This window comes from Cetorhinus maximus, chromosome 1, assembly GCF_964194155.1.
Source record: "Cetorhinus maximus chromosome 1, sCetMax3.hap1.1, whole genome shotgun sequence".
Lineage (NCBI taxonomy): Eukaryota > Metazoa > Chordata > Chondrichthyes > Lamniformes > Cetorhinidae > Cetorhinus > Cetorhinus maximus.
Genome location: NC_135879.1, coordinates 185,190,834 through 185,210,870, shown reverse-complemented (window position 1 = coordinate 185,210,870; position 20,037 = coordinate 185,190,834). Strand labels below are relative to the sequence as shown.

The 20,037-nt window shown below is 42.3% G+C and overlaps 1 protein-coding gene across 5 annotated transcripts in view; it reads left to right on the top strand.

Annotated features, from left to right (window-relative positions):
* The first annotated feature begins 2,687 nt into the window (after positions 1-2,687).
* npr3 (natriuretic peptide receptor 3) overlaps positions 2,688-20,037 on the top strand; it is a 123,766-nt gene continuing 106,416 nt past the window's right edge. For all 5 annotated transcript variants that reach the window (XM_078550751.1, XM_078550742.1, XM_078550778.1 and 2 more), the window contains exon 1: positions 2,688-3,353. In XM_078550751.1, the coding sequence (XP_078406877.1) occupies positions 2,705-3,353 (649 nt within the window). In that variant the 5' untranslated portion in view covers positions 2,688-2,704. The remainder of the gene's footprint in view (positions 3,354-20,037) is intronic.

Sequence of the window (20,037 nt, the reverse complement as noted above, 5' to 3'; positions counted from 1 at the left end):
TTTGCCATGATGGGGATTTGAACTCACAACCACCATGATTCAAGCTGCTGGACCCAATTCTATTGCTGCTTGGTGCCTTGCTCTTATTGTAAATGAGATAAAATGCCATTTACCAGAAATTCCTGCTAAGAGTTTATTAAGGACTGTGAACACATTATAGAAAAAAATCATAATAAGATCATGTTGCCCAAAAAGGAATTGATATGCAAATTGAGACTTGAACTCACTTAAAAAAAAAGTCATGTGGAAGAAACCCAAGGTTTGGGTAACTAGAAATTAATCATAAAAAAGGATTAGTAGTAGATTAAAAGAAAATGCTGCAACATCCTGTTTATTAACCGGATCCTGTCGACAGTTCTATTTTGACCGTATATGATCATCCTCTCTATATTAGGAGTGCCTGACATATAAGCTCCACATTTGCTCAGTTAAATGTGTGAGTTCCCAGCAGGGGTCAAACTGAGTCAGCACTGGCAGCTGGATTCCCTCTTGTTAAGTGAGAGTTGTCAGTGGAAGTTGGGTTAGGCACCAATACAGACTGGACCATCATTCACTCTAGACAAACTACATAACAAGACCTCTCAGTCTGTAAACGAGGATTAAAAATTACTATTTAAAAAAAAAAATCAAAATATTGAAGATGCTGGCTATCTGAAATAAAAGCAGAACATGTTGGAAATAAGCAGCAGATCAGGGAGCATCTCTGAAGAGGTAATTAGAGTTAATGCTCCAGGTCTATGACCAGCAGTTCTTATCGAAGGTCTTCGAACTGAAAGATTAACTCTGGTCCTCTCTTTACAGATGCTGCCTGGTCTTCCTGAGTGTTTCCATAGTTTTCTGATTTTATCTCTTTGGGCAATTACAATAACCTTGTGCAGCCCACAGCCGGATGAACAAACCGTTTGGCTGGTCTTGTATCTGGAAGAATGTGAAATGTGCATGATTACAGCTGTGGCAGTTTATTCCCATTTCCATTTTGCAATACATGTTGGATGAAGCTGGTTGAAATAAAATTGAAAATACTTATGCTTTTAACTAGGTCCAATTAAAAAATAAGTAAAAGAGGAAAATGTGCCCAAACCATTTAAAAAGCTTTGATAATCGATGATTTTATATTTGGACATATCATTAACCTTAACAATTTTGTCAGAACCTAATGCAGTTTCTTAGATGCCCCCACAACGCGAGTTTATTCCACGTCAGTTTTAGCCTGCTTTCAACCAGTGTACATAAATGTTCTATATAATTGCAATACGGAAGCTGACCATTCAGCCCAACCAGTCAGTTATGTGTTAAAATTCCATGCAAGTAATTGGTCTTAATCTTCTTTTAATCACAATCTTCCCGCATCCCTGTAATCTCTTATCTTTCATCCACCTACCCGATCTAATCCTGAATGTTTACATAGAGGGTGAATTTCCTACTCCTTCCCCTTATTTTGAAGGAAGAGCCACGGAAACCCAGAAAAAAATAAAGTAAACACTATACAACTTTTTCTGGGATTTCCACGGTCCTTCCGCAGAATTTCATACAGAAAAAATTCCTCCCCCGCCCCCCTCATAGTACCTGCCTCAACTACCTTCCCTGGCAGGGAATTCCAAAGTTTCACAGCTAATTTAAAATCTACCTTTAGTTTTCCGACAACTTTATGTAGTGCCTTTAACGTGGGAAAAGGGAAACAACGTATCTGTTTGAGAAAGTTATAAGTTCTAATATTATTTCAAGTCACCTTTCTATAGCAACCGATGGCGGGAGTAGCAGTTTGAGCTCTGATGCATTTATATAAACCTGGACAGCACGTGTCTGCAGTCGTACATAATTTACACAAAAACATGGCTAAGAATTTCTTTCACCTTTTCCGATGGCACGCTTTGAGCTCAATGCACTTTAAAAATATTAACCCTTATGGAAGGCGAATAGCAGCAGATACACAATCACGCCTGGCGAAGTAGCAAATTCAATCTGCTTGCAGGAGTTGGGATGTGAAACCAGGAAATGCAGGTCGCCTGAGGGAATCCTTGCATCGAGCTGTGGTGACTGACACCCAGTGCCACCCACATCGACAGATGGTGTGTTTCTGAATCTATGGAGACTATAGCCCGCCAATAATACTGGACCGGTTAAATCGGCGACTGATTAACGTCATAAAATATTCAGAACTCTTGCAACTTTTCTGAAGAAGTTTTTCATTAATGAAACATTTTTATCTCTGAAACAAGAACAATATGACATTAATTTTAATTGCATTGGGGGAAAATGCAACTTTCCCTCTTTCAGGCGTTTAACAGCAAACGTTCTGATTGTCGAAGATTGTCCTACAACTGCCCACGGGTGAGAAATGATGGTGGAAAAGATACCGAACGGAGAGATGAAGCAGGACTGACTTGGTAAGGAACCAATTGGAAGATCAAGCCCTCCTCCCTGTGGCTCTCTGTGGTACAGTCTTGGCTAACACACTATTTAAACGGCAGCTTTACAGGCTTCAACATTCAAAGCAATCAGCCTTTGCAGATTGAGCGATCGCCTTCAGAGACCAGCCACCCTCCTGTTAACTTTTGCAAAGTTCTCCCCCTAAACTTTTTGTTTTGTTTTGGTTTTTCTGTTCTCTCCCCATCCTGCCCTTGAGAAAGCAACAGCCTCCCCCACCACCCCCTAAACCCCAACCCCCCCACCCCCTCCAAAGAAAAAGAAACTGCTGGCCAAGATGCGATGTATTTCAGCTGGTCGTGTTTGCTTGTACTCCCCGCTGCTTTTCCTGGCTCTTGGGAGCACGGTGGATATCAGCGTGCTGGTGCTGCTGCCGGTGGAGAGCTCCTACCTGTTCTCCATGAACAGAATCAAGCCAGCCATCGACTACGCCATCCAGAACCTGGGTCAGAGCAGGCTGAACTTCAGTGTGCAGTACGTGGACTCGGAGTGTGGCAACAAGGCGCTCTTTAACCTGGTGGACATCAGTATGCTGCAGAAACCCGATCTGATCGTGGGGCCAGTGTGTGACTATGCGGCTGCCCCAGTCGCCAGGCTGGCGTCCCACTGGAACATCCCCATGCTCTCAGCCGGACCTTTAGCCTCGGGGTTCGCCCACAAAGTCCCCGAGTATTCATACCTCACGCGGGTCTCCCCGTCCTATTCCAAGATGGGCGAGATGTTCTTGGCCATGTTCCAGCGCTACAGGTGGAAGAGGGTGGCCCTGGTGTATGCCGAAGATTTCGAGGAGAGGACCTGCTTCTTCACTATGGAGGGGGTCCATGTCGCCTTTGTTGGGGAAGGCTTTCAGATGCAGTCATTTATTATCTATGGTGGGGAGGACCAGTTCGACCATATCGTGCAGCAAATCCAGGACCATGCCAGGAGTGAGTGCACTTTTTACCAACCACTTTGCAAAATCCATGTGCTGTTTATTGTTTCTTTTGTTGCTTTTATATTTCCCACCGTTCCTTTAGAAGAGGAAGATGACTTTGGGTAAAAGTGCGCTTTCTGGACACAGGCTAAAACCCAACTTTAGATACTTTGAGACATAACGTAACAAACACACAGATATATAAAATCGAATCAGTCCGTTTACACTGTTCCACTATAGAAAACTGAAGGGACTAAATGAAAGGGCAGAGTAGGTACAAGTATACGGGCGTGTACATGAGTAGCACGAATGAAACAGGGAATAGCAAACACATGGATTTAACAGGTAGCCAGAAAGAACCATCAGATTAAACAGGCGCAAAATCTACAGAGAATTTCTGAAAAGCCCGGCAGATAAGGGAATGTGGGTCCGCCAAACTTTTGCTCGAACTCTGAGATGTAATGTTACAGGGGGCAGATTAGATAAGGGTGAGAGGGAGCCGGTGCTGCAAACTTCAACATCAGTTGGGCAGAATTAGTCAGACGGTCCCAAACCTGCAGAGCAAATAGATGCCATGCAAAGTAAATGAAGTTTTGACTCGTTTGTTTAATGTAATGAATGTCTGGGATGCCATAAAAGAGCATGGGAGAAGAAATAAGACTTTGTTGAGATTGCCTACTCCAAGTGAACCTGTGTATATCTCGTTTTAAATACACTTTATCTGTCATTGGGATGAGACGTTCAGCCGAGGTGCCGTCTGCCCTCTCAGGTGGTCATAAAGGATCCCATGGCACTGTTTGGAAGAAGTGTATGAGAATTATCCCTGTGTCCTAGCTAATATTTATCCCTCACTCAACATCACAAAAACAAATTATCTGATCATTTTTACATTGCTGCTTGTGGAATCTTGCTGTGCACACATGGACTGTGTTGCCTTCAAAAGTACTTTATTGGCTGCAAAATGTTTTGAGATGTCTAGTGGTCATGAAAGGTGCTATATAAACGCATCCTTTTCTTTACGTAAATAGAAACATTAACGGTTGCTAACAGTGGACTATTTTGATATGTTGGGCTACATCTTATTCCAGATAAACGTTATGTATCAGTATTTATTTATCGAATAATTTCAGCTGTGCATTAATTGGAATATACACTTTGTGTTTAGGGATTCAAGTCGCATTTCCTCACCAAAAATGTACCTTATAAAACTCAGCACCTAACCTTTGAAAGGTGTTTAGTTGCAGGTTACAGTATGTACAGTATTGTCACAGAATGTACAGTATTGTCACAGAGGCTAGGAATCATGCGACGAGTAACTCACCTCCTGACTCCCCAAAGCCTGTCCACCCTTTACAAGGCACAAGTCAAGAGTGTGATGGAATACTCCCCTCTTGCCTGGATGAGTGCAACTCCCAAAACACTCAAGAAGCTTGACACTGTCCAGGACAAAGCAGCCTGCTTGATTGGTATCACATCCACAAACATTCACACCCTCCACCACCGACACACAATAGCAACAGTGTGTACCATCTACATGATGCACTGCAAAACTGACCAAGGCTCCTTAGACAGCACCTTCCAAACCTACGACTGCTACCATCTAGAAGGACAGAGCAGCAGATAGATTGGAACACCACCACTTGGGATTTCCCCTCCAAGTAACTCACCATCCCTTCACAGTGGATGGGTCAAAATCTTGGAACTCCCTTCCTAACAGCTCTGTGGGTGTACCTACACCACATGGACTGCAGCGGTTCAAGAAGGCAGCTCACCACTACCTTCTCAAGGGCAGCTAGTGATGGGCAACAAATGCTGGCCCAGCCGGGGAAGCCCACATCCTGTGAATGAATTTTTAAAAATCCAAGATAACATTAGAAGCTAGCCTCGCATTGTAAATCAAAATTGACAATGCATTTAACCAGCCTGATAGGTGTAGTTAGATACATATTCAGAAATTCATTGATATTAAGGCAATTCATTCACTATAATAACCTACATGACTCCATGGCTTGATCAAAATTGCTTGCCAAAACTATTGCAGGTAGGTGTAGTAAGTGATTGGGTTCTCCTGGATCCACGTCACTGGAGTGGGACTGACCCTACCATGTATTATATCTGATTTAAAACAAACTCAAACGTTTAATCTTGGCTCCTATTTCTGGGTCCTTTAATACTCACAACACATCAGGCTGATCAGAATCGACAGTGCAGTCTGAATTGGAAAGTAAAAAAAAAATAGAAGCAAGGTGAGAGATGTGAGGTTGAAAAGCAGGATTCAAAATATCAGCTGAGTAAAGAATAATGACCACAAGGCTAGGAAGTGTTCAGATTGCGTGTATAGGCCAGAGAAAATGTGTACTGGGGTAATACAACAGTGTGTGTCAGACTATTTACTACACTATTAACATTATCAGTATTTCCCCATTTTTACAGAACAGCAACTAAACATCACCAGAGCTTCTTGAGGGACCTCTCTCCTGCATTAAGCAAATGAACTAAATTCATCAAAAGCTACATCCCTATCATATTGCTTCATTTTAGCTCTTCCTTTGTAATGAACTCTGCACTAAGTAATGCAATTCATAGTACTCAGACCTCCACCTGTACTGATATTGTCCTATTGTGTAGAGATGTATCAACACTGGGACTGTGTATCATTCAACCTCAATATCCAGTAATCTAATCTTGAAAATTTATATTTCCCAGCTGAGACAAGTATGAAATCATGATTTTTGCTGTGTTAAATTGTTTCATCTAGTCCAAATATTGTTAATTTCTTAAGCATTAAATATCTTCTGGCCAGCCTCCCATTTTGAATTCACCCATAACCCTGCTACTTGAAGTGTGATTAACCCATGTCCATTCCTTCCGACACAAACTTCATATTGTCTGTTCAGTACATGATTACAGTGTTCAACCAGCACTAAGTACGCTGCTGCATTGCTCCTCACCTCAGCAGGGGATGGAAAATCATGAAAGGTTAGCACCAATTACAGCTAATCTGCACTACTTAAAGTCAGGCTGCATCTCTTCAAGGGGATGTGCATTCTAGCTGCAGCAGGTGATGGAAGTGGCTGGAAAAGGCATTCTGAGCTGCAAAAGCAGTGAAAGGTGTTGTTTGTGCAGGAGGTGGACAGGCAGAGAGAAGTCTTCTATCTGCAGAGAACCAGAAGGCATGCGCCAGAAGCTGCTGGGATTTTTAAAATTCATTCACGGGATGTGGGCTTCGCTGGCTGGGCCAGCATTTATTTCCCATCCCTAGTTGCCCTTGAGAAGGTGGTGGTGAGCTGTCCTCTTGAACCGCTGCAGTCCATGTGGTTTAGGTACACCCGCAGTGCTATTAGGAAGGGAGTTCCAAGATTTTGACCCAGCGACAGTGAAGGAATGGTGATATATTTCCAAGTCAGGAACTTTCAGGTGGTGGTGTTTCCATCTATCTGCTGCCCTTGTCCTTCTAGATGATAGTGATTGAAATTGCTGTCTAAGGAGCCTTGGTGAATTTCTGCAGTGCATCTTGTAGATGGTACACACTGCTGCCACTGTGTGTCGGTGGTATAGGGAGTGAATGTTTGTGGATGTGGTGCCATTGTGGCTTTCTCCTTTAAGATACTCAAGAACCGCAACCTGACCAGGCAGTGACTGAAGAGCAAAAAATGGAAGAGGAACAAGAGACTCATGAAGAAATACTGTCACTCACTCTCACATTTGCTGACATTGTGTGTACTTTAGAGGGTAGCCTAGAGTTGGAATTGGGACCTGGAGAGACACTGGGTACAAGTGTCCTTCAGCCAGGCCAGGGGGAAAGTGTAATGCAGCTCTTTAGAGGGTGAGGTCACACATGCATTCTGCTGCAGAGTACTCAGTTAAGATCTTCGTTGGACAGGACACAGGAAAAGGCTGATGTCCAAACAGACAGAAATGCTTGGTAGAGTGACAGGCCTGCCAGAAAGCCAACGGTCACTGTCAAGGAGCTTGGAGGAATCCGACAGCTATGCATGGAGCTTTGGAGTACATTCTTTCCTGCGTGGAAGTGGTGACCAATGACGTTACCATATTTGTGGTCCCAAACATAATGCAGTGTCTGATGCCTCAGCTTCTATTGCAGTACAAGCAGAAGCATAACAACACTTGAGAGCTGCAGTGCAAGGTCAGACTGAAGGCATGCAACTGCAGCTTGCTGCAATGTGCACTCTGATGGCTACAATCTCAGCTTTGGATACCAGTGTTCAAAAGGGCTTGCAGAGTATCACAGCAATTTGTCCTCCCTGGGGCAGTGGTAGTGGACTATGAACCCACTGTTCTCTCACAGGGGGTGAAATTTGCCTATCACCACTGCCAATCTACTACTTCCCTTGCCTGTCACTCAGCCAGCCAACCCAGACTGCTGCCACTCATGTCAAGGTGGCACAGTCCAAAGCCAGAGGGCTAAAGCTGCACAAAGCTATCATCTAAGGGCATCTGCAGTCTCCTCCATTTAAAGTCAGTAGATTTCCAACAACCATACTGCAGCCAATGGGATGGCTATGTACGAGCACTGGAACAGGAAAAAGCACATGGAAGACAGACACTAAGGGAATGCTTATGGATAACTAATTGACTTTTGTATGGAACATTGCTTGGTTTGATTGATAAATTTGGTTTGGAATATTTGTTTTGTATTGATTGTATTTTAGTAGTGTGGCAAAGGGGGAAATGAAGTTATTGAACTGTTGCTGAATGAGGAATTAGGGTTCTGCTCACTGGTACTGCAGCTGGAAGAGCTGATCACATGCAGCCTTGCTGGAAAGGGGATGTTTTGGTTGCTTCCTCCACCTCCTCAGCTGCCTGGGTGCTGTATATGTGATTTTTATGACACACACTAATTTGTCATCTCCATCATGAGTCACAAACGGAAGGCAGTGCAATAATATGAAACAATTGTTTATTAAATGGTTTATTGAAGGTATGTTGTATTGTTCCATGTTGTTTGGAAGGCAGTCTCCAGGAAGGTTATTCAGTTAGAGCTACAGCGATCTTCTTGCTAATATGAAGAGAGTAAATTTAGAGATGTTTATTTCAGTGCTCTCCTGGTTGGCCTTCTACCTTACATCCTGCATAAATGAAAGCACATTTAAATCTCTGCTATGCATATCTTACCTTACACCAAGCCCTGTTCGCCCATTACCTCTGTGCTCACTGACCTACATGGGCATCTGGTCCAATACTGCTTCAGTTTTAAAATTCTCATCCTTGATTTCAAATCTCCTAAGGCTTTTCTTCTCCCTATCTTTGTAACCTGCCCCAGCCCTAAAACTGATTGAGATATCTGCGCTCCTCCAATTCTGGCCTCTAGTGCATCCCCAATTTTAGCTGTCCCATCATTGTTGCTTGTACTTTCTGCTCTGGAATTCCATCTCTATAAGTCTCCACCTCTCTATCTCCAATTCCACTTTCAAAAGATTCCCTAAAACTTGACTCTTTGAACAAACTTTTGGTCACCTGTCCTCATATGAATAATTAGGAGCAGGAGTAGGCCACTCGGCCCCTTGAGCCTTTTCTGCCATTCAACAAGATCATGGCTGATCTGATTGTAACCTGAACTCCAGATTCCCACCTATCCCCGATAACCTTTCACCCCCATGCTTATCAAGAATCTACCTAGCTCTGCCTTAAAAATATTCAAATACTCTGATTCCACTGCCTTTTGAGGAAGAGTTCCAAAGACTCATGACCTCCTGAGGGAAAAAATTCTTCTCATCTCTGCCTTAAATGGGCGGCCCTTATTTTTAAACAGTGACCCCCTAGTTCTAGATTCTCCCACAAGAGGAAACATCCTCTCCACATCTGTCCTGTCAAGACCCCTCACGATCTTATATATTTCAATCAAGTCACCCCTTACTCTTCTAAACTCCAGCAGACGCAAGCCTAACCTGCCCAACCTTTCCTCATAAGACAGCCCTCCAATTCCAGGTATTAGCCTTGTAAACCTGAAACAAAAACAGAACATGCTGGAAAAACTCAGCAGGCCTAACAGCGTCTGCGGAGAGAAAAAACAGCGTTAACGTTTTGAGTCTGTATGACTCTTCTTCAGAGCTTTTCCTTTGTTTTTAGCTTGATAAACCTTCTCTGCTTCCAACGCACTTAGGTCCTTCCTTAAATAAGGAGACCAATACTGTACACAGTACTCCAGATGTGGTCTTACTAGTGCCCTGTATAACTGAAGCCTAATCTCTCTACTTTTGTATTCAGTTCCCCTCACAATTAGTTGCTGTACCAGCATTTTGTGATTCATGTCATTAATTCCCTAAGGTCCTTTAGGGAAGGAAATCTGCTGTCCTTACCTGGTCTGACCTACATGTGACTTCAGACCCACAGCAATGTGGTTGACTCTTAAGTGCCCTCTGAACAAGGGCAATTCAGTTTGAGCAATAAATGCTTGCCTAACCAGCGATGCCCACATCCCATGAATGACACAAAAAAAATGCACTAGGACACCCAGATCCCCTGCATCTCAGAGCTCTGCAATCTCTCACCAATTAGATAATATGTTTCCTTTTTATTCTTCCTGCAAAAATGGACAATTTACATTTTCCCACATTATACTCCATTTGCCAATCACCTAACCTATCTATATCCCTTTGTAGCCTCCTTATATCCTCTTCACAACTGACTTTCCGATCTATCTTTATATCATCAGCAAATTTAGCAAACTTACCTTCGGTCCGTTCATCCAAGTAATTTCTATAAATTGTAAAAAGGTGAGGTTCCAGCACTGATCCCTGTGGCATACCACTCATTACATCTTGCCAATCAGGAATTGACCCATTTATGCCTATTCTCTGTTTTCTGTTAGCTGCCAATCTTCTATCCATGCCAATATATTACCATCTACACCATTAACTTTTATTTTCCGCAATAACCTTTGATGTGGCACCTTATCAAATGCCTTCTGGAAATCTTAAGTACAGTACATCCACCGGTTCCCCTTTATTCACAGCACATGTTACTGCTTGAAAGAACTCCAATAAATTGGTTAAACATAATTTCCCTCTCACAAAACCATGTTGTCCCTGCCTGATTGCCTTGAGTTTTTCTAAGTGCCCTGCCATAACAACTTTAATAGCTTCTAACATTTTCCCTATGTCAGATGTTAAGCTAACTGGCCTGTAGTTTCCTGCTTTTGGTCTCCCTCTCTTTTTGAATAAAGGAGTTACATTCTCTATTTTGCAATCTAATGGAATGTTCCCAGAAGCTAGGGAATTTTGGAAAATTAAAACCAACGCATCAGCTATATTTCCATCCATTTCTTTTAAGACCCTAGGATGAAATCCATCAGAACCCAGGGACTTGTCAGCTGCAGCTCCAACAATTTGCTCAGTACCAATTTCCCGTTGATTGTAATTTTCTAGAGTTCCTCCCTCCCTTCCATTCCCTGATTTATAGCTATTTCTGGGATGTTATTCTATCCTCTATAGTGAAGACTGATGCAAAATACCTGTTCAATTCACCTGCCATTTCCTTATTTCCATTATTAGTTCCCCAGACTCACTTTCTACAGGATCAATGCTATAGAAACTCTTATTATCTCAATTTTTCCCTCGCTATTATCTTTTAGCCATTCTTTACTGGTTTTTATATTCCATCCAATTTTTTGAACTGCCACCCATCTTGCACAATTATATGGTTTTTTTTAGCTCAATGATGACTGCAGGAGGGCCTGCCTGGAGCAGCATCAGGCATACTTAAAAATGAGGTGTCAACCTGGTGAAGCTACAACACAGGACTACTTGCATGCCAAGCAGCAAGTGAGTGACAGAGCTAAGTGATCCCACAACCAATGGATCAGATCCAAGCTCTGCAGTCCTGCCACATCCAGTCGTGAATGGTGGTGCACAATTAAACAACTTACTGGAGGAGGAGAGTCCTCAAATATCCCCATCTTCAATAGTGGAGGAGCCCAGCACATCAGTGCAAAAGATAGCTCTAAAGCATTTGCTACAATCTTCAGCCAGAAGTGCTGAGTGGATGATCTATCTCGGCCTCTTCCGGAGGTTGCCAGCATCAGAGATGCTAGTCTTCAGCCAATTTGAATCATTCCACATGATATCAAGAAATGGCTGAGGGCAGTGGATAGTGCAAAGGCAATGGGCCCTGAATATTCCGGCAATAGTACTGACGACTTGTGCTCCAGAACCTGCTACGCCCCTAGCCAAGTTTTTCCAGTACAACTACAACACTGGCATCTACCTGGCTGTGTAGAAAATTGCCCAGGTAAAAAGCAGGACAAATCCAACCCAGCCAATTACTGCCCCATTAGTCTACCCTCGATCATCAGTAAAGTAATGGAAAGGGTCATCAACAGTGCTATCAAGCGACAATTGCTTAGCAATAACCTGCTCAGTTTGGTTTCCGTTAGGGCCACACAGCTCCTGACCTCATTACAGCATTGGTTCAAACATGGACAAAAGAGCTGAACTCCCGAGGTGAGGTGAGAGCGACTGCCCTTGCCATCAAGGCCGCATTTGACTGAGTGTGGCATCCAAGGATCCCTAGCAAAACTGGAGTCAATGGGAATCAGGGGGAAAACTCTCCACTAGTTGGAGTCACACCCAGCACAAAGGAAGATGGTTGTGGTTGTTGAGGTGATGTATCAGTCATCACAGCTCCAGGACATCACTGCAGGAGTTCCTCAGGGTAGTGTCCTCAGCCCAACCATCTTCAGCTGCTTCATCATTGACCTTCTTTCCATCATTAGGTCAGAATTGGGGATGTTCGCTGATGATTGCACAATGTTCAGCACCATTCGCGACTCCTCAGATACGGAAGTAGTCCATGTCCAAATGCAGCAAGACCTGGACAATATCCAGGATTGGACTGAGAAGTGGCAAGTAACATTCGTGCCACACAAGTGCCAGACAATGACCATCTGCACAAGAGAGAATCTAACTATTGCCCCCTGATGTTCAATGGCATTACCATCACTGAATCAGTCACTATCAACATCCTGGGGGTTACCACTTAGTAGAAACTGAACTGGACTAGCTATATAAATACTGTGGCTACTAGAGCAGGTCAGAGGCTAGAAATTCTGCAATGAGTAACTCACCTCCTGACTCCCCAAAGTCGGCCCACCCTAACAGCACTGTGAGTGTACCTATACCACATGGACTGCAGCAGTCCAAGAAGGTAGCTCACCAGCACTGTCTCAAGGGCAACAAGGCACAAGTCAGGAGTCTGATGGAATGCTGCCCAAATTCCTGGGCGAGTGCAGCTCCCACAACACTCAAGAAGCTCAACATTGTCTAGGTCAAAGCAGCCCACTTGATTGGCACCACATCCACAAACATTCACTCCCTCCACCACCAAGACACTGTAGCAGCACCATCTACAAGATGCACTGCAAGAATTCACCAAAGCTCCTTAGGCAGCACCTTCCAAACCCACGACCACTACCATCTAGAAGGACAAGGGCAGCAGATAGATGGGAACACCACCACCTGGGATTTCCCCTCCAAGTCACTAACCATCCTGACTTGGAAATATATCGCCGTTCCTTCATTGTGGCTGGGTGAAAATCCTAGAACTCCTTCCCTAACAGCACTGTGGGTGTACCTACACCACATGGACTGCAGCAGTCCAAGAAGGTAACTCACCAGCACTGTCTCAAGGGCAACTAGGGATGGGAAATAAATGCTGGCCCAGCCAGAGAAGCCCACATCCCGTGAATGAATTAAAAATGGTGGATCCTCCCCTTAGAACTTTGCTTTCTCTTTGGAATGTATCCATTCTGTGTATTCTGAAATATCCCTTTAAATGCCTGCCACTGCATCTCTATTAACCCATACCTTAACCTAATTTGCCAGTTCACTTTAGCTAGCACTGCTTTCATGCCCTCATAATTGCCCTTATTTAAGTTTAACATACTAGTCTTGGACCCACTCTTCTCTTCCTTAAGCTGAATGTAAAATTCAACCATATTATAATTGCTGCTACCTAGGGGCACCTTCACTATGACATTATTAATTAATCCTATTTCGTTGAACAATAATGTTTCTTTGTGTTTTGGTGAGAAATCTTGTGTTAGTTGCCACTTTGAATTGCCATGGGCATTTTATTATGATATGGCATTTTACAATGATAAAGTAGCTAAATGAACATAAGCTGTTATTGTTTTCATTGTCATCTTCATTTATTTTATTGTTTGGTGAAAAGTTGTGTGTAATTTCTTTTTGACACCTAAATAAATTCAAGAAGATCTAACCGCATGCTTCTGTTTTCACTACTCACCCATGGAAAGTTGCTTTCTACAGATGACTTTTTCTTGGTCCCAGGGGTACTGAAAATACCATAATTGATCGAGTATTTGATTATTTTTAACTGTATCTCAAACAAATTACACATACCCCTCAATGCAAGATTTATGGGGCCTGAGGGAATGAAGTTGTTAAAAGAAGGTCTTTATTTGATGGTGAATACTACATCTGAGAGAAGGAATCCTCTCAGTTTTGTTTTCTCATTCTCCTCCATCTATTTTGTGCCCCACTAGTATACACCGAGTGTACACCTCCATGGTACAGATGGATTTTCTTGGCTGAAGTTCCTAAAAGAATGTTTTTGCTTAGGCCCAGGCTAAACCTACTGAACATCAATGCTTTGGAAGCTGACAAAACTGTGTACATTGCCAAACATTATTAGTATAACAAATATCCTTCAGGAAATCCAGCTGAAGACCCTCACTAAAATATAATAGACCTACTTTGATAGACTTTATTAAAATTATTAAGAATTCTGTTGCTCTGATTTACAATTTATAACTTTGTATTGCTGCTATCTGTTGGAATGACTTAGAAAAGTGAAATAATGGAAAATGCTTTCTGAATGTTTACACTCTTAAATCTATGTGTTATATCTCAGTCGAGACCAGTAACCTTTAAAAAGAAACTCAAACCCCCAGTTATTAACTGAAAGAATTATGCCACAAGATTTCACATTTTAAATATAACTTTACTGTACAAGAGTTAAACAAGCAAGTACTCTTAACTTAACACCCTGGCTGAGATTTTCTGGCCCTGTTGTGGCGGGACCTGCTGCAGGAGATTTGGCAGTCCAGCAGGACTGGACGATCCTGGCGGTGGGCGAGGCCAGAAAATTCTGCCCTATATTTCATAAACACATGCTTTAAATCTGAAAATCGACAGGGGCTCGCCCTCCTACTTTTATTTCCACCCAAGAGTTCCTTTATACTTCACAGGATCTTGAGGGTTTCTTCACTTTTCCTGGGACCAAACCAAGGTGTGTCCCATCTCTTAGGAATTCACTTTGCTTCCCCTCAGTGTTCCCGCTATTCTCCAAGGTATGAGATGTCTTGGGGTCCTCCCACTAGTATCCGGCAGGTCGAGCATCAGCCTCACTGTATTTTTGCTATTTGACTCCAAATCAAAAACATCCCTGGTTTCTGATAGCCCTTTGCTACTGGTCCACAGTTCCTGGCAGATTTTCTCTCTGGCTCCTCCAAACTCCTGCAGACTCAGACTTCAATCACACAGATAAATTCCAAAACCAAAAAAGAACTTGCAATCTATCCCTACAGCAATGTGGCACCCCTGGATAGAGATAGAGATAGAGATTTAAACTAATTTTTTCCAATTCCCAAATCTTCGCTTTGTCCTGGGAAACAATGTGAATATTTTAAGCCCCTTATTGAGACAGGTGTAGACATCCCATCTTCACCAAGAAGCTCAAAGAGGTAGCCCATTGTTTAGTTTCCAATACTTCCCATTACGTTCTTACAAAATAAACATAGACCATCATTTGATTTGCAATTACTTTAAGTCTGTTTTCCAGCTTCTCAAACCAAGTGTATTCATTTAATCTTACATTTAAAAGTTTCAATTCCCAAACCAAAAGTTATACTTCTAAAACATATAGATGACCATAAAGTTAAATATTCATAACATATGGTTTATATTCAGTGCACAATCAGCCAAAAAAAAACTGCATGTATCTATGGATTTTGGAGAGTAGTAGAGATTGGAAAACAGCACTATTTTTAAATAACCAGAGGTAAGGACAGGTAATCACAAAAAGCTACAGATTACCAATTAAACCTCCAAGACCACAACCATCTACACAATTGTCTTTAAAATATACAGATCACATACAATCACAGGCAGATATGGCAGTCATGTATGAACCATGCAAAGCTAAACATCAGCTTCCATTATGACCCAAAAATAGGATCCCAACTGCCTAATCATTTTCATAGCAAAATAGGTAAAGAACGCAAGAAGATCCAGAGCTAGAAAATGCTATTCAGCCTAACAAGCCTGTTCTGCCCATTCCCCGTGTACGATTATTCTATCGTGGACCTCTCAAAAATCACCTGCCCCTTGCTTTAGAGAGCATTAATCTCCTTCCTCAACACCAGAAAGAAAAGGAACAATGTTGATAATTATTTCTATTATCCTTAATCCAGTCACTCAAATGTTGATTCAGCTCTTTTTCAAAAAAGTGCCAAACCATCGACTGGAATTAACTTCACATTTTGACTATCTCTCAGAATTTTTTCTAATATCTAAATTTGATTGATGCTTCTGAATGTTGTTCTGGTGTCTTCTAGTTCCACACTCATTGCCCAAGATAAGTAACTTGTTTAGTTCCACCTTACATTAACTGTAAATTGTTTTAAACTTTTATTATTTTAAAAATTTGTATCATACCTTCCCTCATTCATTTCTCAAGAAAAATATACTTAGCTTCTTGGACCTTTCTTTATAAATTAGCCTCATATTTTCTGGAATCACTTAACCCCTTTTCTAAAAAGCTTTTAGCTTTTTGTTTTTAACCCCTTTTCTAATGCATTCATATCCTGTTAATCTGCAGTGTCAATATAATTTGTCCTTACTGCTCATGCAATGCCTTCCAGACCCACCCCTATAGTTTTCCTCTGGCTTTCTAACTTGCTTTGTGAGTGCGATTAATGATTACTCCCAAATCTTTTTTCTTTTTCAGCCTCTTCCGAGAAAGGTATAAATATAAAATACACCTGTGAGCCTTGGCTATAATGTAGTGCTCAGGAGTCAGGTACATGTTACAGTAATAATTTCATCAGAAGCTGGCAACAAGAAATGTAATTAGTACAGGAGGTGGGTGGGGGTTTGGAAGAGCTGTCAATGTAAAGTCAATGTGGATGCATTAACAGAGCATCACAGAGTAAAATAAATCTGTTGATTAAAAATAAGTGACAGTGCATGCATTAACTTTTGAACATGAAAATAAATCAGTGTAAAATTGTTGGGATGACATAAAATCAAGACAGATCCTATATTGGAGGTGAAAGAAAAGTAAATTAGCACTATGAATGACAGCCTGTAGTTGAAACGTCACATTCACATATGTAGTACAAACACTTATAATGCTAATTCACGTTTGGGCATAGTTTCGCCTTGCTTCATGAATAATGATAAAAGGTCAAAATGAATATTTTGGATTTACCATCAGGGCTGGTCCATAGCTAAGAAAGCATTGTAGCCAACATTCCTTTTCATTTTTTTTGTCGATCATATATACTTAAGTGCCCGAGTCCTTCAGATTTTTTGTGCAGCTGCACACGCGCAGTAACTTAATAGGGCAGAACTGTGCTCAGCCCCACAGCTTAGAGGGAACATTGATTCTGTCTGTGATTATTACAGGAATGCATTACATCTGTAAGTGTTATTACATAGAATTACATTTAACACACAGCACAGAAAGAGGCCAATCAGCTCAACTAGGGTATGTTGGTGTTTATACTGCGTACGGGTCTCCTCCCCGTCCTTCAACCTCATATGAGCCTTTTATCATATCTTTCTATTCTGTTTTCTCCCATGCCCTCAACTAGTTTCCTTTTGAAAGCATCTAAGCTAATTTCCTCAACCACTTTCTGTGGTAGCAAGTTCCATATTCTAAGCAGTCTTTGAATAAAGACATTTCCCCTTGTTTCCTCTTTTGAATTTATTAGTAACTACCTTGTATATATATAGCTCCTAGTTTTGGATTCTCCCTCAAGTGGGCAGCGCTGGCTAGGCCAGCATTTAGAGCCCATCCCTAATTGCCCTTGAGAAGGTGGTGGTGAGCTGCCTTCTTGACCCATTGCAGTCAGTCTAAAGAGAAGCTTTTTTGTTAGTAGCTGCTTTTGACTCAGTCACCTTTTGAGTCAATAAGTAGGTTCTCTGATTTACTGGCAACCTTCCTGATGTGCCCTTGACAATATTTGTGAGCTCCAGGATCAGCTTCCACATGTATGCCTTTGACGCCCAGTCAATCTGTGTGTCTAATCGAGATCTCACGGTCATTGTTACAATCTCCTATCTGACCATCTGAAGATGGGTACTGATAATTTCACCAACCAACTGTCAGAAAAACAAGAGGCATTCTCTCATTCCTCTAGCACCTTCCACATAGCTCTGGTGCTTACTGCATAAACTTTACTGGCTGTCATTTAAGTCAAGAGGTGTGGAATAGTAGCATACTGTTTGATCCCAACTCGAGTTTCTTCCCCACATGTGGTCTGTTACTAAGACTTCCTTCAGCCTCTAAAACTAAAGCCTAACTCATCATAGATCCAGGAATTAAACTGTTAAAGGTCCTGTACTTCATATGAGACATTGAACCAAAGCTTTATCTGCCTTTCACGTTGGCATTAGCTATCATGTGGCACAATTTGAAACTATTATGGGAGTTTAAAAAAAATTAACTTGTTTGGAGAAGAGCATTTGCACATGTGGTTTGCCATAAGCTTGCCATAGTCATGTTACCTCTAATGTCATCCTTTGTGCATAAAAGCTTGAGAGCAGAAGCCATCTCATTAAATGTTTGGGGTATGGTGTCAGAAATGTGCAACTGAAATTGTGTGGATTTTGCTGGTGTAGGAGAACCAGCAGCTGTAAGAAACAGCAGAGAATAATTAAAACCTCAGTCTTCAACTTTGTATGGGACATTGACAGCTGGGTAAGTCAGTAGAGCTTTGAATATTCCAACACATGCTCCTGTAGGAATGATGGGAGATTTGAGAATGAATTGGAAATTCTTCCAGTCTCAATGGCAGAACCATGAAATCACCACAGAGTTAAACAAGAAACCTGAACAAATAGGAATAACAACTCTGTTATCAGTGCTGGGGAAAGGGTACTACGATTTCTATTCCACCCTAGATCTCACTGAGGAGCAGAATAGCCAGCCTTGTGAAATTTTGGAGGCCTTGAAAACTCACATTGAACCCTCTACTAATGTTATTTATAAATACTATGGGCAGAATTTAGCCCTCGATGGGCGGACAGGCCCCACCGGCTCTGCGGCAGGCGGGCAGCCGAGCTCCGCTGCCGAAACGGGCCCCTCGCCATTTTGAGTGGGCGGGCCAATTAAGGCCCCCCCAGCGGGCTGCCCGATGGGAAGCGCTATGCGCTTCCTGTGCGGGGATGGAGGGATTCCCCAACTGTCAAAGTGCGCAGAGCGCACTGCTCCCTGAGACTAAGTGTTGTCTCAGGGAGATTGGTGAAGGTTTAAAAAACATCAAAAATAGCAAAATAAAAAAATTATTAACATGTACCCCTCATGTGACAATGTCACACGAGATGGGACATGTTAATAAATATTACATAAACTTTATTAAAGGTTTTTTAAACAGACATGAAACCTATCCTGCCCGTGGATGAGGTTTCATCTTTTTTCTCCTTCCCGCCGGGGCTCCTGGCCTGCCCACCAGCCTTAAGGTTGGACGGGCAGGGCCTTTAATTAGCTTAATTATCCTGTCAATGGCCTCAATTGGCCATTGACAGGAAGGCGGGCGGACAGCTGATTTCGCTGTCCGCCCGCCTTCCTGAATATTTAAATGGGACGGGATGACGTTGGGGGTTCCTCCCGATGTCATCCTGCGTCATTTTCCCATCGGCAAGTGGGCCCTGCCCCCAAATCGCCGACAGAAAAATTCTGGCCTATGTGTTTAACATCAGAACTCGAGAACTGCACTGACACATCTAGCTGAAACTTGCTATGAAGGATGATCTGATCAGATATAGGATTGTCTTAGGAACAAGAGATCCTACTGTGAGAGCACATGTGGTGAGAGAAGAAAAACTTATTCTGTAGAAAGCTTCTGACATTTGCAGAAGCTCTAAGGTTGTTAATCATCAGCTGAGTATATTAATGGAGAACTGATTAGGTTTTACACTATCCTGAGAGGCAGTCCAGCAAGATAATGAAGAAAAGGAAGAAAAATTTACAGAAGGGCCAGCAAAGAGAATGTGGGATGTAAGTACTGTGGAGGACACTATGTCAAAGGAAAAGAAACATGTCCAGTGTGGGCAAAGCAGTGCTCTAACTGTAAGAAGCTGGATCACTTTGCACACATGTGCTTTGCTGTTAAGAAGGAAATCAAGCTGATTAAGATGGTTTCTGAGAGGTATTGGGCGATGATTCTGATGAATCAATCCACACTCGAACCGTCAAGTCTCAAGGTAAAAAATGGTTTGTGATTATTGGGATGATGACTGCAGAAGGAGAGTTTCAGGTTAATGTGAAGTGTCAGATAGATACTGATGCTCCTTGCAACATCATGAGCTTTGCTGACCTGTGTGAAGTTGCTCAAGATGGTGACATGAAAATGAAGGTGTCGAAGGTAAAATTAAGGCTAGATGGTGGAACAATGCTCACCTCAAGAAAACAAACTAAGTTGAGGGCTC